Source organism: Brassica napus, chromosome C4 (genome assembly GCF_020379485.1).
Source record: "Brassica napus cultivar Da-Ae chromosome C4, Da-Ae, whole genome shotgun sequence".
Lineage (NCBI taxonomy): Eukaryota > Viridiplantae > Streptophyta > Magnoliopsida > Brassicales > Brassicaceae > Brassica > Brassica napus.
The window spans coordinates 45,629,494-45,653,428 of NC_063447.1; the positions used below are offsets into that span (position 1 = coordinate 45,629,494).

The window sequence follows — 23,935 nt, forward strand, 5'->3', positions numbered from 1 at the left end:
ATTATTTCCATACTTGAACAGGGATGTTCGTCTCTTTTACATCATTACCAAACAATCCAACACCTTTTTTACTCTTGGAGACAAATATTGTATGCAAATTTATGTTTTTCTACTAGACTTTCATCTTTAAAAATCAGAGTATGCTCACTAATGTAATTGTTACAGTACAACAATAATCAAATCCCATAAAATAATCAATGGATATTATTCTAGTCTACAACAAATGAACAATAAATAACTAAGCAGCTTTTGTGTGATCGAGCTTCTAAATTTAGTTTTAGGTTTACCTCTTCTTTTAAAGCAAAGTCGGATACTTAGCGTCAAGAAACTCTCTGAGACTCTTTGCAACTTTGTGACCACCCATGACTTCTGCTAATTCCTCCACAGGCAAAGACGCAAGCTCAGACAAACTCTTACATTTCTCCATTATCGATCTGTAGTTAGCGTCTGAAACTCCAGGAAGCCTTCTCAGAAACTCTACTGCTGAGGTGTTATAGTTCTCGGCTCTGTTCACATAATGAGTCAATTTCCATATTTTTTTTTACTAAATGTAAATAAAAAAATGTTCTTTCCGCAGGTTTAAGAGTAGAGTTTTATGTTGTTACCTAATGTCATTTTCTATGATACCCTCTTCGGAAGGCACACCAACTCTTATTGCTCGGCTTTCATCAGGCTCGTCTTGGTTTGATTTTAAAGTGGTGAAGATCTCTGCAGTTGCATGTAGACTTCGAGACCACAGTATTCGTAACCGAGGAAAATGCAGAACCAGTAATGATAGTTTCGATATGATGTTATATGGTGTCACATCATCTGATATATCACTAGCAGACTGCAAACAAACATGAAAAAAGAGAACCAAAATTGTACTCTTTTAGAACTGATCCAAACTCAACGAACAGATCAAAACATGTCATATATACGAGAAAAGAAAAAACATAAAAGATTAGAGACACAACAAAACATGAAGACAGGAATGTGAGAGGGTAACCTGAAAGGAGAAGCTTTTGTCTTGAGAGAACTCGATGAGAAGAACGGGTATTCTGTAATACCTTGACATCATTTCGACTTGGTGGAATAAACGACCTGATGTGAAGCTCTGGAAAAGATCTTGAATGCTCTTTCTCTCCACGCATATTGAAGGAGATAGGATATAGTCGCCGACCTCTAGTGTAACAGGTATTATCTTCATGCCTTTCTGGTGAAGGACATTTGGTAGGCTGCTCATGAACTCCCTCATGTCAACTATTACCTGGTCAATAAGCCATTTAAATTTTTAAGTAAAAGGAGTCGGGTTGGTCTTGGAAATCAAATAAGTGCTGAGATATGAACCTGAGTTTCTTTTTCGATTTCTTTTCTTCCACCTGCTTTACGGGTTAATGAGTTTTGAGTACTTGAAGCTGGATAATCTGTAGATGAGTTCGACCCCATGCAAAGCCCATCCTGATTCCAAGTCATTAGCCATACAATTAATGAGAAGAATGCAGAAAAGTGAAAACAAGAAGACAAAGTAAATCCCGTTTTGGAGTTTCATCTACTTCGTCTGATATAAACTGAATCATTGAGATTTGAGATATAAACCTGATCAACTGGAATCATCATCGAAGACTTTTGCCTAATCAATGATTCAAAGGCTCCATTTTCTCGGCGGATGCTTGCTTCGAACTTCTGCACTTCTGTGGACTCATCATAGAAAAGAAAATAAACTTTCAGCTTTTTCAGAGGGTTCTCTGCTTTGTACACCTCAATTTCTCTGACGAAAGTCATGTCAGGGTGGTAGACAATGATCACAGACGGTTTCAAGACATCTAGTATAGGCTGATCGCTTTCTAAGGCATAGAAATGCACAGGCGGTAGCTTCATAGCACCGTTTGGAGGAGCATCACTGTCTTCTCGAGGGCCTGATGTGCTCGCTTCACTAACCTTTTCTTCAATTTCTGAGCCAGTTACTATTTCAGGTTCACTGTTCGTCTTTTTCTTACTGCAACTTCTTATGGGTCTTCGAAGACTTGATGATTCCTTCTTAGCCTTTCCTTTGGTACTGGACGCCTTATCAACTTGAGCCTCTGGATTATTATTTCCAGAAGCAGCTGTCTTCCCTAGCTTACGAATAGAGGATGCAGCAGCCATAAGAGCCTCATGCTCTTGTCTGCAAACACTGCTACCCTCCGAGCTCTGTATTGTCGTTACCGGAACTACTCCATCAAGAATCCCGAAACCCTTGGGAGTCTTTTGTTTCTTCTTTTGAGGTGTCTGCACATTGCGGATCTCAATTTTGCTCAGAAGGTACATTTCCCACTCTTCCCGCATTACCTACACAAGTATAACGCAAACAAATGCCAACGGATTTGTCTTAAGTAAGGACAGTATCCTTCTCAATGCATGACGTAAAATTAAACGAACTCTAGTTATCTGACTATACTTTCTGTGGATTGTTTGTGATGCAATCTTCAAGCTGCATGCAGGAACGTTCATCTTTACAAGCCACAAGAACTATTCCATTGTTGTCACTGTTTTCTTCCTCAGAAAGAGTCTGTTTTTCTCTTTCTTCTTGTGTCTCTAACAAAATCTCCTGTATTGAACATGGACACGCCAGTAAGTAGTGTGGAAGCCAAATCAAACAGACAAATATTGTCACTAGCTGAACCAAACTCCAACTGTAACAGAGAAACGGCATCAAAACTGAAACTCACTCAGACACTCACACGTAAGACTTTCCATTTGGGTGCCTCTTCCAGAACTTCTTCAATAACAACGCCAGTATCCACATTTTTAGCCGTTGCACCACCAACTGATTAAGAGGTCCATTTATTATTAGCAAAATAATTATAAAATTACATACAACATGAGAGTCACCATCAATTGTTACCTGCTTCTACAGAGGCATTATCACCCTTTAACTTTCTCTTTTTACCACTTGTATTCTTAACATGTTCTTTTGACTTAACCTCACTTGCCTTGATGAGACGATACACTCGTTTCTTAGCAAAATCAAATATCTTATAGCTGGACTCTGCAAATAACCAAACAGATCGATAGCTCTCGGCTACCCTGAGCGTATCCAAAAACTTCAGAAAGCTCACAGCATCATACCTACAAAGAAACACAATAAAAAAAAGTGCCGTCAGAAACTGGACAACACCCAAATTGAAGTAAAAGAGAAGTACTTTATCACCTAACAAGATAATCAAGCAACTTCCTCAAAGTCTTCAAATCAGAAACAAGCTGTTTAGTTCTTTTCCCAAGAGTATGCCAAATGGGATCAAGCTGCCTCCTCACAATCTCATCAAAGGACTTAAACAAACCACTCTCCACAGTCAAATCATCCACATCGACCTTATTCGTCTTCCTCATCTCCTTGAGACAAGCGTCCATGACTTCAATAATCGCCTTCTGTATCCCCACCATGTAACTCGACATCGATACTCTTATGTCAACGACCTCAGGCGGCTCCCTCTCCAGCTCCTGAGACACATCCAACTGAAACCTAGGCCACAGATGGAGCCTCCGGAGGAAGAGAGCGCGCATGGTCCGCTCCGTCTTGGCGAAGCCGGAGACCATGGCCTGCGGTCTATCGGAGAAGGCGCGCACGTAGGCGGAGGCATTTAGGGTTTTGACGATTCGCACGATGAAGGCTTCGGTGGAGGTCTCGGAGAGGGAGTGCGCGTTGAGGATGAAGATTCCGGCGAGGGAGGAGACCGGAATCCGCTGGGTGAGGAGATCGACGATTAGGATCCGCGGCGTGATGAAGAAAGGGTTTCCGGAGGAGTAGAGGGAGTAGCGATGGTTCGCCGGGAGGTCGGAGGTGATTTCCGTCGGGGGAGGAGATGAGAGGGAGGAGAGTTGATGGAGGATTCTGGATTTGAGGGATTGAGAGGCGGGAGAGAGGAGGAGAAGTAAGGTTCCTTGGGACGGTGAGTGAAGGATGAGGAGAGAAGCGATTAACTTAGCGAGGGAGAGACCGGAAGAGAGGATTACTAATCCGCCGTTAGAGTCTTCGAGAAGGTCTGATATGATCTGCTGATGAAATTTCAGCGCCATTGAAGAAGAAGAACGACGCAAGTCGGAGATAACGACTTTTGACGACGATAAAAAACCTCTTCATACGATAGAGAACGTTCAAACATCACAACGACGTCGTCTAACTCAAGTATCAAAATTCCCAAACCGGATCATCAGGCATTCTTTCTAAAACATTTTTTCCTTTTTTCTCATTTTCCCCAACAAAGGAAAAGGAGAACGTATATTTGTTCTTGAATTACAAGGTTAAAAAAGAATACATATGAAAGAAATCAATCTATAAATGTATGCACTTACCTAAATGAGCCTACATACACTATTCCTCTCAAAAAAATCCTCACCGTATGTATAAACAATCTCACAGCTTCATCAATCAAATCCTCGCTGCTTCACTAATTAGTTACGTGTATGAAACTCCCATCTTTATAGGAGCCTATCTTAGGCATCTCCTTGGAACCAGAATCAAAGATACAAATGTGACATTATCAGGAATTAACCCAGGCTGTATGTATCATCATCCTACACATATAGGCAACATGTTCTTATGAAAGTTGCATCATAGTTAGAAACTGTAACTGTGTGAGTAGAAGAAGCAAATCCCTCATCAATACTATGATCAGTTCACTGTTCCACCTAATTTTGTATAACCCCATCTTCTTTCATTTTCCTAAACAACACATGTGCTTCAAGCTTAAAACCTTCCCTAAACAACCCTGATATCATTGTACTGTACGTTACAACGTTAGGCTTCATCCCTTTGGAAGGGAGGCTACAAAACAAATCAACAGCATCTCTGAGTTTACCAGCTTTGCACATCCCTTGAATGATGATAGTATACGTGATAATATTAACATCAATCTCTCTCTTTTGTATATCCTCGAATATCAACAACGCTTTACCTAGCTTCCCGTTCAAACACAGTCCATGTAACAAAACGTTGTAGGTCCTAATATTGGGAGACACCCCACGAGAAACCATCTGACTAAAAAACTCTTGCGCAGCCTTATGTCTCCCCACTTGACAGAAACCCTGGATAAGAGCCGTGTAAGTGACGGTGTTACCAAGTAAACCTCTCTGAGTCATCTCGTAGAAGAGTTTCATCCCGTACTCTACCTTTCTCGATTTGCAGAACCCGTTAATGAGAGATGTATAAGCCACTACATCTGGAAAGCAGCCCTTGTCCTCCATCGAGTAAAACATTTCCTTGGCCTCATCGACGCGGCCTTCCATGCATAATCCATTGATCAACGAAGTGTGAGTGAAAACATCAGGAGCTACAGAGACTCGAATCATCTCGCTGTAGAGCTCTCTAGCCTCCAGAAGCTTCCCCTTTTTCACAAACCCGTCGATCAACGCATTGAAAGTGACTACGTCAGGATTGATCCTCCTTCTCATCATATCGTTAAGTAAACTAACGGCGTCACTCAACCTGCCGGAGTTACAAAGACCGTTCACGAGAGACGTGTAGGTGACGGCGTCAGCTTTAACGCCGTTGCTCTCCATTTGGTTAAACAAGCTCATCGCGTTATCCACAAGTCCGTTTCTGCAAAGAGACTCGATGAGCGTGGTGTACATGACAACGTCGGGTTCGATTCCCATCTGATTAACGATATACATCGCATCCTCGGGTCTATTCCCATTGACGAGAGATGTGAACGTGACGATGTCAGGGCTAAACCCGAGTTTCATCATCTTCCCGAGAAACGACGAAGCGAGATGAGGCTGAGAGGATCGGGAGAAACAGTTCATCACGAGGTTGCAAGTGTAGAGATCGTGCGGAATCCCTAACGTCTCCAGATGGTTGCAGAGAGCGATGACGACGTCGTATCTCTTCGATTTGGAGATGGCGGTTAGTAGCTTGGTGAAATCGACGGTGGAAGGAAGGGGGCGGGACTCGACCATGCGAGTGAAGAGATCCAGAGCTTCGTTGAAGGGAAGACTGTTTCTCAGAATCGCTCGGTAATCGCAGAAAGCACGAAACCAGAGAGAGAGGCTCAAAAGGCGGTTAAAGGAAAGGGTGGTTCCGGAATCACCTTTCTCCAAACGATGTCGATGAAGATGAAGAAGCCTTGTCGCCATTAAACGCAACCAAATCGATTTGATCGATCCTCCTCAGAATCCTCGGTGGAGCTTCGATTCTCGCTTCGTTGGAAGCGTTGGGAGAAAGTTTTAAGACCCGGCATTTTACCAGGGCCTGACCCGAAACCGAAAGATTTTGGTTCGGATAGTAACTGAACCAATCTTTTTATCCTCTGGGCGTTTAAATTTTACTTTATATAATAATATATAAAATATTAGCTTTAATAAAAGACGAAGATACTTTAGTTTTTAAATACACTATTTTCTATTTAAAATAATTAGTAAACATTTTAGGTTGATAAAAATAATACTTTCTGTAGAATATATTATGTATATGTTATTAACTATATTATAGAATTTATATATAATTATACAATATTTTTTTTGATTAATCGGTTTATTTGGTTTGATCGTTTTATATACCAAAACATATACATATACTGCAGTTTATTAAAAATAACATTCATTCGATATATTCGGTATTACCAAAATCCAAACTATTTTTTTTCTATTTCGGTCTTGTTCAGTTTTACCAGATTGAACACCTATTGGATTTTGTTGTGGAGGTTCTGAAGCACCTATGAGTTTTGGAACTGACCCAACCCGAATTTGAGACCCGACATGGTATCCTAAATACCTGAAACTTCTAGTATATATTAGTACGTATATATGGATGTATTTTTAAAAATTTCAAATTTGGGTTTTTGGATAAAATTTTAGATTTTCAATAATATAATTTAGATAATCGTATAAAAGTTCGGTATTTTCATGTCTTAGGATCAGATTTTGGGTAACATTTTGAATATTTTTAGGTTTTTAAATATTTCAGATATTCTGTGTATTTTTAGGGCGGATTTGACAGGATCCAAACCGAATCCGACCCGGAAACCAACTGATAAATTCTAGTTACTTTATTGGGTCGAACTATCTAAGAACCGAATTGATCTGGACCCGACAAGACCGAAACTAAACCAACTGATAAAATTTTATTACTCTATTGAATCTAAATATCTTAAGATCCCAAAAAACTCGGATCTCATAAGACTCGACCCGATCAATGCCCATCTAGAATCGTATGTTACTTCGAAGAAAATGGTCTTTTATCTCGAGTGCTTTTTTAGTCTGGGCTTCTAATTGTTTTCCTGGCCCAATTTTTTTTTTCTCGCCAAACAGATTTTATTCATAAAAATTAACAAGTAAGATTACAAAGTTATATTACAAAGTTATATAGAGGGGTCTTGTAGGACGTCCACGGCCATGGCCACTGGAGGTGGTCTTGTTGCTGCATCAGTTGCAATTAGAGATTTTAAAATGGGTTTGAAGCCCGCGGGCCTAACAGGTTTAGTATAAACGGGCGGACCCGTAACCCATTTATTATGATATAAAAATAAACAGGTTTATACGGATCCGCCTGTTTAGACCCGTCTTATTAACAGGTATATCCGCTAAATAAATGGGTACCCGTTTAAGCTTGTTTATGAGTTTTTTATTAAAAAAAATTATATTTAAAGATTATTTTTTCAAAAAATATTTTTTTATAATTTTTTATTGAAACAAAATAGTTATATTATATATAGTTTGGGTTACAAAACAAATATATATAGTTTGTGTTTTTTTTTTCTAAAAACTTTCTAAAAACAAAGTTTAGGTTATAATTGTGTTTAAAACCTATTAAAATTTATTGATGTTTTTTATGATATTATGAACTGATTAATATTTAATAAAAGTACAGTATTTTTTTCAAATTTTTCTTTAATTGGAATTTCTATTTATTATAAGTTTTAAAATCAAATAAAAACTATTAACAATTATATAAAGATAGGACAAAAGATTATTGACAAAAAAATAGAATTCACAAAAAAGAAAATTTAACGGGCCTAAACGGACTAAACGAGTACTATCAACATAAATAGGCTTAACATTAAACGGGCCTAAACGGGCCTAAACAGGCAACGGGTCTAAAAGGGCATGGTCTAAACGGGTCCGGGTAGCCCATATTAACATCCCTAGTTGCAATAGACGAGGATGGTCTTGTTGATGCCTCAGGACATGAAGAAGTAACAGCATGTGTGTTGATGGAAGATTGAGATTGTGTTTTCTTTCGTCTCTTTTGTTGCTTTGGATTTGTTTCTCCATCGGCCTGTTATGTTAAATAAGAAACATAAGTGCTAGTATGTAAATATTCAAAGAAAATATTGACTATATACTCACATATATCTTTTACGGTCTTCCACGTTTGCGTTTTGGACCTTCAACCACATGAGCTGCATTCTTACAAGTGAGACGGTTATGTCCAACCTTTCTATAGTTACCACATGTGATTGTCCTCCCATCACGAGTTACATGGTTGGGCTTTGTAGGTGACTCATGTGCTGCTTTAATCCTGTTTTTTTTAGGACGGCCTGGCATTTTCCTATAACACAGAACTCCAATGGGGTCTTTACCAGTCTTCTGCCAAAATGTTTCTCCATTAACTGGTTTTATGTTGTTCCTGTAAGTCTCAATCCAAACTGCCTCTTGTAATAATAATCTAGATAACTGCATAGAAAAATTAACAATTTTAATAACAAATGAATCAACATGATGAAATAAAATATTTAACAACTTACTTAGCTGAATCATGGTTGTTGTCGATTGATGACCCGAACTGCATGTGAGCAAGGGATGCATGTGAGGTCCCACTCCCGACAAACACAGGTTGTTAGGCGCATACTGACATCAAAGCTGCAACTGTACAAAGTAACTTCATATAAGCTATCACTACTCCTGTAGATGGTACAACGATTGCTTGTTTCTCGGTTTGCTTCCAACGTATCAGCTACTTTTTCTGGAAAATCCAGAAGACATCGGTTTGCCTTCACCCACCTGCGAGAAATGCGAGTCATAGCTTGCCTCCTTATTGTTTCCAACAAATTAATCAGTGGCAACTCTCTTGCTTTTCTAATGGTCATGTTGAAACTCTCAGACAAGTTGTTTCGAACGTTATCAGATCGTGATGTGTTAGAGAAAAAGGCACGACACCAACTGTTTGGTTCACCTGCCTTCAAGTCGTCATGTGCCTCTCTATCAAATGCACACTACTCATCCATCCGTGATTCATATTCTGGAACTGTTCGACTGTAAGCCACCTTCCAGAAGAAAGGTCTATAGTCTTCACTGTTGTAAGTCTTCTTCCAGTTAGCATATACATGCCTTGCACAAATCCTATGTTCTGCATTTGGAAGAATTGTTGCAAGAGCAATTTTTAAACCCTGAAAAACGCAATACCAAATTAGTGAAAAGTGAAACACAGAAGTGGTTATATCTTAAGAAACAAAGACATACCTTATGTCTATCTGAAATAAAAGAAAATCCAGTTCATGATCCCAGTCTCAAGTCTGTTTGCAACTTCTTAATAAACCAATCCCATGAATCTTTGTTCTCTACTCTAGCTACAACCCATGCTATAGGATAAATCCTAATTTCTGTATTTCTCCCTACAACTTCTAATATCTCTCATTTTAATTCCCACTTAAGAAAGCACTGTCTAGTCCTATCAAAGGCCGACAATACTTTCTCCAAGTTGTTCTAAGTGTTTCAAAGCACATATAGAACCTATCAAATACCTGCATCCCGTCCTTCTCAACCGTTACAATCTCAGTGCTTGCAGTTGTCATTAGATCTCTTTAACTCAGCTTCATAATCCCATAACTTCGCAAATTATTGTTTTTGTGTTTCTAGCACCATGTCTAATGCAATCCTTCTTGCTTTTCTGCACTTGTATATCGAAACTGAGACATTGTATTGGTGCATCAACTCATCTTTGATATAAGTGCTTCTTACTTCTGGTCGTCTTCTTGCTTCTTATTTGAAGAGTTTCACAATGGTACCTTGTTTCAGCATTCACACTCTTCCTGTTGGCAAATGGCAATGAATGTCTTCATAAACTTTAACCATCCACTTGCGGATTGGTTTCTCCAGAGAACAATATATCCTCCACTTACAGTTTTCATGTGTACACACAGCTGCTTGCTTTGTCGATTCCCATCTATTAAGCTTGACATCATACTGTGTCTTCAAAACATACCTTAGCAACTGATCTTTGAACTCATCACCATTGTTAAATGTTTTCATAAGCCACAGGTATGGAGGATTGTCATAGTCTGCACGACTTCTCTTTGAGTTTGCTTTCTTCTTCCTTGTTGTTTTCTTGTCTTCTCTGTAAAAATTAACCTATTCTTCATCAGTTTCAACTGGAGAATCTGGATACTCATCTCCTTGAAGAGGCCTCTCATCTTCACTATGGGTTTCACTTTCTTCAGCATGAACATGATTTAGATGTGTAGCATGGGTCTCTTCAGCCTGTGAAAACAAACGTTGGAATCGAACATCTTCAGCTCCTTGACCCAAAATTTGCTCTTCATCTTCTGATCGATGACCACTTGCAACTTTTTCTTGTTCTTTTCTAATTTCATTCTCATTGGTTTCTTCTTCATCACTGGCTTCTTCTCTGTTTTCATCATCACTCTTCTCTTCATCCTCACTCTTCTCCTCATCCTCATTCTTCTCTTCATAGACAATGTAGAAATTAACTTCGCTAAGGACTTTAGTTTCTTCGCACAACTTCCTAATCTCAACATCTTTGTCTTTGCATATCGATCTTGCTGTAGATATATCTTCATTGACTATCTTATACCAAACCTGCTCCACCTTACTCTTGATTCCTCTGTCTGCAATAAAATCCTCGAGAATTGACCACGCAAGAAGATTGGGGTCGATGGACAAATCTCTGACATAAAATCCACCTGAGTACGAGAACTTCCCTCCTTTATATGACATTGAACCACCATATAGCCAATGTGCATCCCCAAACCATCAATTTCACTGTAAACACAAAACAACAACTATGAGTACACAATCAAAATAAAGCGGCAACATTAACGACGGCTCCGAGTCATATTTCATCTTCTCAGGTTTCGGTTCTTCACAGAGTCACAGTTATCATCTCTGACAGAGGAAGAAGATTGTTAATTTGTTATGCTTTCGTGAAGAGAGGATTTCAGAAAGTAGGGTTTTTGATTTGGAAAAAATTACCATTCTAAATGACACCATTTTAGACAAAGATTAGTTTATTAACCATGGTTTAACCATGTTAACCATTGCAAGTAAATTGATTACATAGGGTTTTAGTAGATGTATTAAAAGACTAAAATAATTTAGATTGTGCATTGTTTTGGTCACTTTAAAACTTTGTGTATTAAGTTTGAAATTATAATTAAAGTTGTGTATTAATGTGGAATTTTAATATTAAGATTATCAGATTGAGTTTTTCTTTCTTCTCATATCTTCAATGTTGATATTCTTATTTACACATGTTTCTCGATTACTTAATTGACTAGATGATAATCCACTGCGCGCGGGATGAAGTTTTTTAAAATATATTGCACTTAAAAAATTTACATTATGTTATCAATAATCTTTTTTGCATTTAATTAGAGGTGGGCATTCAAATACCATTTGGTTTTGATCCTTGTGGGTTTGGTTCGGTTAGGGTCTTTGCGGATCTGGTTCAAGTTTGGGTTCGGATAACCTATTTAAATTTGTTTCAAAAATTAAAGTTCATATATACTCTAAATTTTTCAAAATCTAAAAATAAATATAATATATAACATATAAATTTGAATAATGTATGCCAGAATACTTCAACTTAAAATAAAAATTGGTTTAGCTTAAATATTTGGATAGGAAATCAATAGATATTTTAAATATTTTAGATATTTTAAGTATCGTTTAGCTTTTAAACATGTACTTATAATTATTTGTATATATTTTCAAGTATTTTGGACAACTTAAAAACATCTTATATATTTTGTATATTCTTTTAGTAATTAAATTTTAAAAAAAATTAATATATTTAAGTATATAAATCTGATTCATATATATTCAGATACCCAAAATATTTCGGTTCAGATCGGATTCGGTTTCGGTTCTCCAGATACAAATTTTTTGAACCGATTTGGATATCTAACCAATTTTGGTTAAATTTCAGTACTATTTTTGATCAGTTTTGGTTCAGATTTTTGGATTCGGATTTTTTTCCCAAACCTATATTTTTATTGTTACAAAATTTTAAATGAAAATGATGATGGTTCGTATTGATTTTGGGTATGCAATAATTTTTAAACCAAAACAAATTTTACTATGTACATGTCCCATTTAGTTAATCATTAAAAATATTTTTAAACCCATTTAAGGAAAACAATGGGCTGAACATAACAAGTTACCAGATTGTCAATTAACACTTTCAAATATTCTACGTTGGTGTTGTGATGAATAGAAAGGGGGTTAGGATTAGGAAAGCAAATTTGTTGTCCATTCCATGTTTTTCGCTAGGTGATTTCAATAGCTTATAAATAAATCTTAATTGTATCGATCCCTTGTAAGATTTTCGAACAATATTAATTAATAAAATTTTACACATGCTGAATTGTTTCTAAATTAATGTATAGGAGATTAGAGTAATCATATAAATCAACATAACACCTCTTGTTTATTTACAACTAGGGGTGCGGAATATTATTTTACTGTTGTTAAGTACGATATTTTGGATGGTGCAATTATGTGGTCAATATTTATTTGTGAAGAGCACGATTTAGTATTTTATGGTGTTATGTAGTATTAAGTTATAAGTTAAAACTAGATTTTGACCCGCGCTTTCAAAGCACGGGTTTATTTTTATTTTTTTCAATTGACAAATATTTAGTAAATGTCATATTTTCATATATTTGTGTTTTATTTTATAAAAGACTTAAAATTTTTATCTTTATTTATCGTATTTCATTTTAAATGACTATTTATGTTTAAAAAATTAAACTTTATTTCTTTAATTAATTAAGTTGGTATAACTCTGATAAATTAATTTTATTATGTGGTTAATATTTTAATATAAAAAAATTATATACTTTTAATAAAGATTTATACTTTTCAATGAAAAAATTCAATTTTTTTTATGAATGCTTAAATTATATTAAGAAAAGAAAAAAAAATAATTAAGAATAGTTGAAAAAATTTTATTTGAACTTGGGCTCAATGGCCTAAAGGAAAAAAAATGTGAGAATTGGATTTGATTTCTTAATCTGCCCAAATGGCCCAAGAGAGATCTGATGTGGGCTGAATCCGAAAAATGACCCAATATAGATGTGTTATTAACATTACTTGATTGCCCTTAATGAAACATGCAATGTTAGTAAAGAAAATGGCAGGTTAAGGTAAAAATGATAATATGATCTTGCTTTAATAGTATAGATATTATATGTTTGTTTTTTCAATAATATGTTGTTGTATGTATAATAGTATTTGTTAGTGGTGAATTGAGCTTCTAATATAAATCATATTGAATTTCAACAACTTTACATTTAAGCATTTGTTGATTCTAACATTAATGGTTTTAGCGTCAGAATTTTATTTCATATCTTCACATTTTTTTAACATTGTTCATTTTTTAATAACATTAAACATTATTCTCCTAAGATTTTTTTTTCCGTCTCCGCATATTTTAACTTGAGCTGTCACCATCTATTTATTTTGTTTACATTTCCGGTTTGCGGTGTTTCTTACCATCACCGGCAAAAAAACTCACCTTTGTTTCTTTTGCTTTTTCTTGTTTTTTTTCTCTTGTGAGATTATCTGATATTTGTTGTAGATCAAGTTTATGAGTTCCTAGTTATGCGGTTGTTTCTCATGATGGTGTACGCTGTTCTGGTTAATATTTGTCTTCTTCTTCCTTATATTTGGCTTATGTTAGGAACTACATCTCTTTGGGTTTGGTCATAATTTAATTGTCTTTAATGTTGTCTTCCGTTGATAGTCCATGCTCGTCTTGGTTTTCAAGATCTGGTTTTTGGTGATCTGACTTTTATGTTCTCTTCATAGCTCGAGGATGGTTCTCAAGTTTGCTGATTTTGTATAGTCTTCTTTTCCATCTTTGTTCTCTTATCTCGTTGCACTTTTCATCGCTGGTTGTGTTTCTGGTGGCTCTTCAATTTGCCATGTTTACCACTCCAGATTTGGATATTGTTTTCCTTCGTGTATGTTTTGTGGACTTGGAAGATTATTTTTTGTCTCAAACTTGAGTTCTGGTTTCTATGCGGTTGGCTTACATTCTCCTTTCCTTAGGTTGTTTTTCTTCTTCTCATGCTTACCTTGGTATAGGTGTGTGGAGTTAATCTTTTGGAGCTTTAGTCTCTTCTATTCAGAGCTTTGTGGTTCTTCGTTGGCATGGCTCCTTGTATGTGTTTTTTTTTTGTGAGGTGGTTCTTACCTCTTAGATTGTGGTTGTCCTTTAGGCATGTGTTTTTCTGATTTTTGGCGATTTTGGTCTTCTCGTGATTATTCTTCCTCTGGTCCACTTTTTTGGTGTTTTGGGTTGGTGTTAGATCGCGTTCATTTGTGTTCCAGACTTTTATTGAGTTAGTGTTACTATAATATTTTCTTTTTTTTTTCTGATTGTGGAGATTTAAGTTTAGATTATGTGTCATATTCTAGTTTTTTTTAGTTTAATTATTTTATGATTTTTTAATAGTAAAATAAATTTATAATTTGTAAATAAAATAATAGAAAATAGTAAAAAGTAATAAAATAGTAAAAATTTATGTTAGTTTTTAGTTGTGAATAAACAAAACATTTAAAATATATTTATATTATTTATTTTTCTTTATTCTTCTTCAATTTTACTGACTAATAAAATAGATTATAAAACTTCATATAATAATGGTTCGTGTGAAAAAGATTATAGTGCACAATTAGAAAGTATTAAGCCAAATTGCAATAATGTAAAAGAAAAAGGACCTAAAATGTAAAAACAAAATACATGGGGGCACATGTCATCAAACCCCCATGCCACTTGTCATAAGGTGTGTAGAGTTAGTCTTTTGGAGCTTTGTTCTCCTCTATTCATAATTCTGTAGTTCTTCGTTGGCATGGGTTCCTTGTATGTGGTTGTTTTGTTTGTGAGGTGTTTCTTACCTCTTAGCTTGTGGTTGTCCTTTAGGCATGTGTTTTCCTTATTTTTGGTGACTTTGGTCTTCTCGTGATTATTCTTCATCTGATCCACTTTTTTGGTGTTTTGTGTTGGTGTTAGATCGCATTCATTTGTGTTCCAGACCTAGTTAGTGTTACTATAATATTTTGATTTTTTTTTGTGATTGTGGAGATTTAGGTTTACATTATGTGTCATACTCTAGTTTTTTTAGTTTAGTTATTTTATGATTATTAATATTAAAATAAATTTATAATTTGTAAATAAAATAATAGAAAATATTAAAAAATAATAAAATGTAAAAGTTTATTGGGACACATGTCATCAAACCCCATGCCACTTGTCATAAGAAAAAAAACTAACTTTATATATGTATAGATATATTTATGCGAAATAAATCAAAATAATCGTTATATTTGTTTTATATGGTATACCGAGGCGTTAATTGGTCGTGTCTTTTGTTATCCGACTTCGTCGCATTCAGAATTTTTTTGAAGATCAATAGGTCTTAGCTTGCTGGATATGAAGCCATGAGTTCTTGGTGATGGAGAGATGTCATCTTACGTCGTGAGAAAGCTTAAAAAGCAGCTTTGTGTGCATGGCTCTCTCAGTGTCCATGATCCTTCTTGGATGTTTGACTTTAATTCTTCCCCACATTTGTATGGGATTAATCCCTTGTTCGAAAACGCGGACGCCTAGCCGCGTAACCGGTCGTCTAGGCGCTCGGCGGCAAGCATACGCCGCAGGTTAATTTAAGGATGCCTACTGGTGTATTTTTTCTTTGTGTTTATGTTGCTGGCCTGTTTGTTTCAGACATGTAAGAATATTTTGATTGACTTACAAATGTTAAAAAAACTATCTGGGCTAGTTTTAATATATACGAAAATGGTTCAATCTAATTAACTAAAAACATTTTTTGTCTAAAATAATCATTAAAAAATTTAAACTTCATATACATATTTTAAATCAAAATAATAATTTAAAATTGATTTATATCAAAAATTGATTCAAAATATACATATATTCAAAAATTGATTTTTACTAAAATATTTTCCAATAACCCTTATAAAAAATGTTTTCAATGAGTAAAAAAAATAAAATACAAAGCTCAATTTCAAACACTAACTTAAATTATGGTTTTTATATTTCACATTAAGTTTTAAAATATAATATATGTGATTATTTATATGATTGTACATATAAAATACAAAACTCAATTTCAAACACTAACTTAAATTATGGTTTTTTTATTTCACATTAAGTTTTAAAATATAATATATATGATTATTTATATGATTGTACATATAAAATACTATCAATTCTATGATTATTTATATGTTGGTACATATAAAATATGATTAATTATATGATGACACAATAGTGACATAAATGGCTGAAACAGTCGAAGATAGAATGGTGGAGTTCTGGCACATAACACCTTTTTAATAGAATAATGACATTGTGCAAAAAAAAAAAATCAAAATTGTCTTTGTAGGTACAAATGTAGTTTGGGATGCACGGAAGCACCATCAGTTGACAATGGTGTTGGTCTGATGAAATAAATAGAGAATCGAGTTGGTATTTTATAATAAACTGGCGGTTAGTAAGAGTGAATATAGAACAATCTTTAGTTGAAATTGGTGTTGGTCTGATCAAATAAAGTGAGAACCGAATGGGTATGTTTTAATAAATTGGCGGTTAGTAAGAGTTTGAACATAGAACAATAGACATATTTTAAAAATCATGTCGGACGAAATAGTTAGACCAGTGGCATTTTATGTAAATTTTCTAGTAATGAAAGGATATTTAAATAATTGGGCTGAGAAGGACAATTAGTTTGATACGTCAGCAAAATGACACTGTTGTAATTAAAGTAGAAAACAGAAATTACTCCTTAATAATGTTTCTCTATTAATAAGTAAGAAATTTATAAGGTCATAATGCATGTGACTTGACCATTACTATAATTAAACCGTACCATTCTCTGTTGTATTAATCATTTAACCTTACCGTGTGGTCTGTATATGTGTATGAAAGATATATACATGACAACCATTGCATCACTATGAATTCACAGACAAATAATTGGTGTCTATTATTAGTCACTAGGTCAGTTGGATTTGGTGATGTGTTTTGCTCAAAAAGTGTGGGTACAAAGTTAATGATAGGTTTACAAGTTTGATTTTCTTCGATTTTAATGTGATGTTTGGAAAGTTTTCTAAAGAAGTCAACATTTTTAAAAATAAATAAAGTGGGTTGCATAATTTGAGAGGGAATAATAACAAATTACAAAGTCAACATATTTAGTCACAGCATTTCTTATAAAGAACCCATTATTAAGGCTTACTATTTGACGGTGCATGTATTTACTATGATAATACATTTGTTTTACTATGTAATAAAATTTAGACGAGAAAAGACTGTCTTAGCCTGAGGTGAAGAGCTGATTACCCAGCACTAACGGGCGTCCAGTCGGCTATATCGAACGGCGTGCAAGTTTCTTTGTTTGGCTGGTTTGATGATGAGGAACCAATCACAAAACGATTTCGAATGACGAAAGAACCAGGACGTTCAGGCTGATTCATCTCTGTTTTATCGCTTGTGAGCATCAACATAACAGACGACATCAGCGGTCTATTATCTTTAGTTTCTTGAACACACAGGAGACCAATATGGATGCATCTTAGAACCTCACTTGGTCGAAATGTTGATGATGAATCAACGATAACAGGATCTACAATATCGAGCCCTTTTCCTTCCAACCAGAGCTTCCATATCTGTTCAAAAAAAAAAAACAAAGCATTTTGATCAATCAGAAAAAAAGAAAAGAACAATACAACTTGATTTGTCAGACTCACATAGAATTGTAGTATAAGAATTCGTTGTTTCTCTTTCCAGCGATTATTTCGAGAAGCAAGACTCCAAAAGTGAAAACGTATGATTTGACAGAGCATATCCTATCTATCGCGTATTCGGGAGGCATATAGCCGCTGAGTAACCAAACAGTAAACACACTTGTGAGACTTAAAAAGCAGAATGATATTCTATATTTCTATATATTCCAAAATGTTGGCGGTGGTGCTTACAAAGTTCCGACCATATTCGTTGTACTAGTAGCTTCTGTCTCATCCCTTGCAAATAGCTTAGCCATCCCAAAGTCGGAGATTTTTGGTACCATATCTTTGTCAAGCAAGATGTTGCTCGGTTTCAGGTCCCTGTGGAGGATCCGATACCGAATATCTTGATGAAGATATAAAAGTCCCCGAGCAATAGCATTAGTTATATCCCATCGCTTCTCCCAATCAATCTTATAGCTTTTGGTTTTGTCTACAAAATCAAATCCAAATTAATTTTAATTTTATTTCTAAATAATAAGCATTCAACTTTAGTATACACTTAGTTTGTAGAAAAAGAAAAAAGAAAGTACCGAAAATATACGTATCGAGACTGGAATTCTCCATTAGTTCAAAGAGTAGAATCATCTCCTCTCCCTCAAAGCAGTATCCGAGTAGCTGGACGAGGTTGACATGTTGAACGCTGGCGATCAAATTCACCTCGTTGGTGAAACCTTCGATCCCATGAGCTGATCTCACCAACAGCCTTTTAGCTGCGATTGCTTGCCCGTCTGGTAAAATCCCCTGTTTCCAGTTACCACGTACGTGTTTTATATAAGTTTCAGGGAGTTTAGCTTAGCCCAGTAATATATTTTCTATATACGTTTAATTTATACCTTGTAAACAATACCGTAACCACCTTTTCCTATCTTGTTGCAATCAGAAAAGTTTTCTGTGGCCTTGACAACCTTTACTAGCTCCATCGGTACACATTGTAAATTCCCTATATATGTATTAATTATGATCATTTAAAACCTTTTTATCTATTCAGACAGAAGATAAAAATAAAATAAAGAAAGATAATCTCAGGAATACCAATAGGTGGTGCAACGGTTCTTGTTGGAATCCTCTTCTTTCTTTTCCAGAAACAGAACAATATGAAAATGACACCCAGAAGAAACACAATGCAGATTCCAATAATCAACATTATGCTTTTTGCACTCATTTTTCTTGTATTTTTGTTTGAATTTGTCACCGCTAAAGAAACAAGTAAAAGAATCCAAGTTAAAATGATAGATTATAAAATGAAAATATATCTACATTCGATCTTTCTTCTTAGCATAACCTACAGATATCAGTGGCAGCCAATCTAACAAATAGATCTTGACCGGCAATCATGCTCTTCCGAAGATCTATGATTTCTCCCACCCAAATCACACAGCTATTTTGCATATCCGGGTTAGCAAATGCAGTACAATTGCAATTCCTATTGCACTTTTCTTTGCATTCCTTCAACCCAATAGTCATGTCCACAATAGACTTTGTAATATCCGGCAACTTCATTTTCCTAAGCTTCTCAAACCCATCTCCAGAGCAATTCAACTTAGTCTTCCTCATACACCCACCTGTCCAGTCTTGAAAACCCCATGCTTCTTGGTCTCTCGGCTTAAATCCATGAATGCAACCACAGATTCGTGATCTGCTTGTATCACATATACCATTAGGTCCACACACTTGTTGTATAACCCGCATGCATCATGCGGTAAAATACGATCTACGCGTTTCCACAATTGTTGTGGTTTTGGAACCCAAGTTGACCGCTTCAACACGCCGTTGTAGGACAATCTCAATATGGAAAAGAAGGTTTTATTAGTGATAGTGAAGAAATATGTCACGTAGGTGAAATTTCCACTCTCATTTTTAATCTTCGGAATGTTGGCATACCCTTCTTCCGAATGACACTCTGCACGAGCTCATGACGTTCCACTCCATAGGTGATTTCTCCTGATGACGGATCATCCGAGCTTCTCCAAGATTCCAAGACCCTATTTATATTCGATTTGGCATCAAACCCTAGTTTCATATTGGACACTAAAGCATCCGTCGGAAAATCGAAACTCTGCCACAAACACCCAGTTGATAAGTCGTTGTTGAAGTACCTTAACACGAAATTTCCGCTGTCAAGAAGCTCTCCAGTCACTAATGATTTCATGAGATTTGTGCTAGTCCTATTGGTCCACCAGACGCGGGTACCGTATTGATCAAGGAGTACCAGGTTGGTATCCAAGATTTTGAGGGTTCCTACGGGCTTCGACATTGGGTTGTCTCTATTCGCAACCCATACGACTTCCTGAGGAAACCTGTGGTGCCATATGCCGAGATACCAGCGGTCAGCTACTCCGGAAGTTGTTGACGGTTTAAAGAAACCAAACACAAAGACTTTTTCTGGGGACAAGATGTTTCTTCTAGTAGATATCTTAAACGGCTCTGTCGATACAATTTTCGAATCATATTTTGAGGAAAGATGGAGAACTAGGATGAAGAAAAAACGTACCTTCATCTCTCTTTTTCTTAACCGTTTTTTTTTTGTTTACTTTTGTGTTGTTTAGTCATTGACGGTATATATATTTTTGTTCTACACTAAGTTCAGTCGACCATATACGCTTTGAATGTTCACAATATTGCTTTGACTTTTACAATCTGTCTATTAATTTGAACACAAATGATAGCAAAACTACATGTGCAATTAATTTAACTATTCAGGAAAAAGCATAGCATACGAAGTCCTTGACTAATCGAACAAACTCCACATCGATGATATCAAAACATGATCCTCTATTTTAGGTCATGCAAACCTATGTTTTGCCGGGAAACGCCGATGCTCCTTAGTGTTTGGCCATCCCGAGAAAATTCACCGCTTTCTAAAACTTCTTAGCAAGAACCACTTTGATTAAAATATCAAATTTAGTGTTTTGTTTATGGCATTAAAAATATTTTAATTTTTTTTTTAGCAATTACTGTTATTTTTATTTATTTTTGTCCAAGTATTTTAGGATTTAGGATCAAGGGTTTAGTGTTTTCAAGATTTAGTGTCTAGTGTTTTGATTTAAGGTTTAGGTTTTATCTAAAGTTTAGGATTTTCCAAAAGTTTAGAGTTTAGTATTTTGCTGACGGCGATAAAAATATTTTTTAAAAATTCTTTTTTTGCAACTACTACTATTTTTATTTATTTTACCTTTTTATTTTAAAAACATAATATAACTACAATATTTTTTTTAAGATATTGAATATGAAATAACAAAATACTATTAATTGATGAACCTAGAGGTTCACCCTATAGAGTGAACCCAAAAATAACTCTAGATAATATGCCAAATTGTCAACTAGGATCTTTTGCTTTCAATAAAGCTTCTTCTTTTGAAAATCCAAAGAAAATTTAAAATGTATTAAATTTTAAGGAAAAAAATTATAAAACCTACAAAAAAAATTAATTTCCAAATAAAAGAAAAACCATAAATGTGAAAAATATGAAGTCTTTGAATTCCTATTTTCTCTCCTGGCTAGTGTTTTCACAGACATTTTTGTGGAAGGCCCTGTAATTTTCTTTCTAAAAAAAGATTGAAAATGCTTTATATTGAAGAATCAGATAATTTGTTAAATTCACAAATTATTAAATCTAAATCAAAAAGAAGAGATCAATCAGAAAAGAAAAAATATACAAATGGCCAGCAGCGTAAACAGTGTTGTGTTCGTTGTTTTTTTGATGATCTTATTGATTTCTACAGGTAATATGTTCATAAACAATCATTTCAAATAGATCTAAAAAAACAATCATTCCAAATAAACAAAATTATGGTGTCTCCGTTAGATTATTTTATATGTATTTTTTTATATAATATATTCAAAATTATAGCATCTAAAGTTAAGATGGCATATTAGTGTTAAAAGGTAAAAAACTAAATGATATATATAGGGATAATTTTTATTTTTATTTTACATCTATATTTACGTACTTTGCAAACATATTTCTGTAAATGTTTGCAAACATATATCATCAGGGAATTAAGGTGTTTTATTTTTCTAGTATGTTAATTTTGTAACAATTTTTAAATATCACAAGCACAAATCTAACAACTGCTATGTAACTTCTTATACAATTATTTTTTTATTTTTGATCTAAACGTAATCCGCACAACTTTATTATACATTTAATCAATATGATTTACATATTTCTCACTTTCCAGAAATACAAAATGGACATGCTCAAAGGCAGCATATATATTGTGAGAAAGTACGAAGCAAGACGGCTCCACCTGACACTTGTAATAAAAAAGATGCTGATGCATTGTGCAAAAATACTTGTTGGACGAGAGAAACTTATATTGAAGGAAAATGTCTACTACTTCCAAAGACTACAAAAAAAGCTTGCTACTGCTGGCAATTCAATTGTTAATAAAAACCCTAATTTGATTATGGTATAAAACTAATTCGCTTGTGTTCAAAATAATAATATGAGAAATTTTGTCCCATATTCATAGTAGGACTTAAATTGATTGTATACCTATAACAAATAAAGTGCTATAATGTTTGTGTAATAATTGATGTATTATCCTTGACATGAACACATTTATTTTTACGTGTGAACAATTTCTTTTTTCTTTTCTTCTTACAATTATGATTTTTCCATCAATTTTTAATTGGTTTCAGTTCCTATTAAAACAATTATGGAACTTTGTATTTTACATAATACAAACATAGATTTTTTTCTACAGGTTTAAAACTTTCAAAACAATCATATATTTTATAAATTTTATATAATTTTTCATAAACGTGATTTTAGATCTATACTATTTATACATACTTATAATATAATTTAGATTTTATTTTCAAATGAAACACAATTTTACTGTGTTTCATTCTATTTATAAACATAGAATGAGACGTATTTTACAATCTCTCTCTCTCAACTTCCTCTTTCTCCACTGCATGTTCTTTTGTCTACTTCTCCGTGAACTTTTCATCTTTCTCATCTTTCTTATTTTCTTCATCATGTTTACAATGCGTTATTGATATAAATTAATTGTTTTGTACTATATATTTAACAAAGATAGTATAGTACAATATCAATACAATGATTTAACAAACCCTCACGCATGGGGATGTTGAACGTTATCCACATTCGTACAAAATTAACACAGATATCAATGCATGGCTATATTCTTAATAAATGGAGTTGTTATGAATATTAAGCAAAATGACCTTAATAATATCTGATATAAAGTGGTAATTATTGTAATCGATAAAATTAGAATTATTGTAATCGATTAATTTTCAGCATGCTGTTGTCTTGTAGTATTTTTGCATGTCTCGTATATGTAAGATACATAAATATATTATTTATCACAATTATATAGTAATAATTCTTTTGTATTCTTAATAAATGATTACTTGTGCAAATAAATATATATTTAAAATCCCCAGATTATATCAAAGTGTTGATATGGATTTAGATATGATTGATTTGGTTAAATCAGTTTTGAATAAAAAAATGCTTTGATAATTTTAATTCTTAATTTGATTAGAATTTAAAATTAAGAGTATCTAAGAATAATTCATATTTTATTTACATTAAAATTAATTTAATTATTTTAATTCAAGTAAAATGCATATAAGATATGCATTAGTTATTTTTATTTTGTATTAGATATAAATTTTAAATAGAAACCATGTGTTAGTGATCCAGTGGTTAAACTCAATCTTGGAAGACATGGGTTCGAGTGCCGCTGGAAAGTGATTATCTTGAGGGATCTTCGGGCCCAATACTGAGAAGCATGCTAACGTGTGGTCACTGGTGGGATTTACATGGGGTGATCACCAGCACTCTTGGATGCCTCTGCGGGCTCCCCGGCTAAGCTCCGGTGGACGGTCATTGGCGATAGTCAGATCCTCTCAAGGTTCCGGATACCAGGATCATCAAAAATAAAAAAAA

General features: G+C 34.4%; 3 protein-coding genes and 1 pseudogene across 4 annotated transcripts; 1 reads left to right on the plus strand and 3 right to left on the minus strand.

The window, feature by feature from the left end:
- Window positions 1-125: 125 nt before the first annotated feature.
- Window positions 126-4,148, minus strand: LOC106435272 (DNA repair endonuclease UVH1). The gene is made up of 9 exons (XM_013876139.3): window positions 3,173-4,148; window positions 2,867-3,090; window positions 2,703-2,788; window positions 2,420-2,569; window positions 1,579-2,310; window positions 1,330-1,440; window positions 989-1,249; window positions 606-829; window positions 126-506 (listed from the first exon to the last, which is right to left on the minus strand). Exons 1-9 carry the CDS (start codon window positions 4,036-4,038, stop codon window positions 296-298), a joined length of 2,865 nt encoding a protein of 954 aa, XP_013731593.1. The 5' UTR covers window positions 4,039-4,148; the 3' UTR covers window positions 126-295.
- A 60-nt stretch (window positions 4,149-4,208) lies between these two features.
- On the minus strand, window positions 4,209-6,267 carry LOC106435274 (pentatricopeptide repeat-containing protein At5g41170, mitochondrial). 2 transcript variants are annotated; one of them, XM_013876142.3, is made up of 2 exons: window positions 5,131-6,267; window positions 4,209-5,046 (listed from the first exon to the last, which is right to left on the minus strand). In XM_013876142.3, the coding sequence occupies exons 1-2, from the start codon at window positions 6,094-6,096 to the stop codon at window positions 4,651-4,653; spliced, it is 1,362 nt and encodes a 453-aa protein (XP_013731596.1). In that variant the 5' UTR covers window positions 6,097-6,267; the 3' UTR covers window positions 4,209-4,650. The 2 variants fall into 2 exon arrangements, with proteins under 2 accessions (XP_013731596.1, XP_013731595.1); XM_013876141.3 differs by having other exon boundaries at window positions 4,209-6,264.
- A 10,414-nt stretch (window positions 6,268-16,681) lies between these two features.
- LOC106435268 lies at window positions 16,682-21,409 on the minus strand (annotated as a pseudogene).
- A 189-nt stretch (window positions 21,410-21,598) lies between these two features.
- Window positions 21,599-22,585, plus strand: LOC111211499 (putative defensin-like protein 38). Its single transcript, XM_022712633.2, has 2 exons — window positions 21,599-21,731; window positions 22,191-22,585. The coding sequence occupies exons 1-2, from the start codon at window positions 21,668-21,670 to the stop codon at window positions 22,397-22,399; spliced, it is 273 nt and encodes a 90-aa protein (XP_022568354.1). The 5' UTR covers window positions 21,599-21,667; the 3' UTR covers window positions 22,400-22,585.
- The last annotated feature ends 1,350 nt before the right edge of the window (window positions 22,586-23,935 follow it).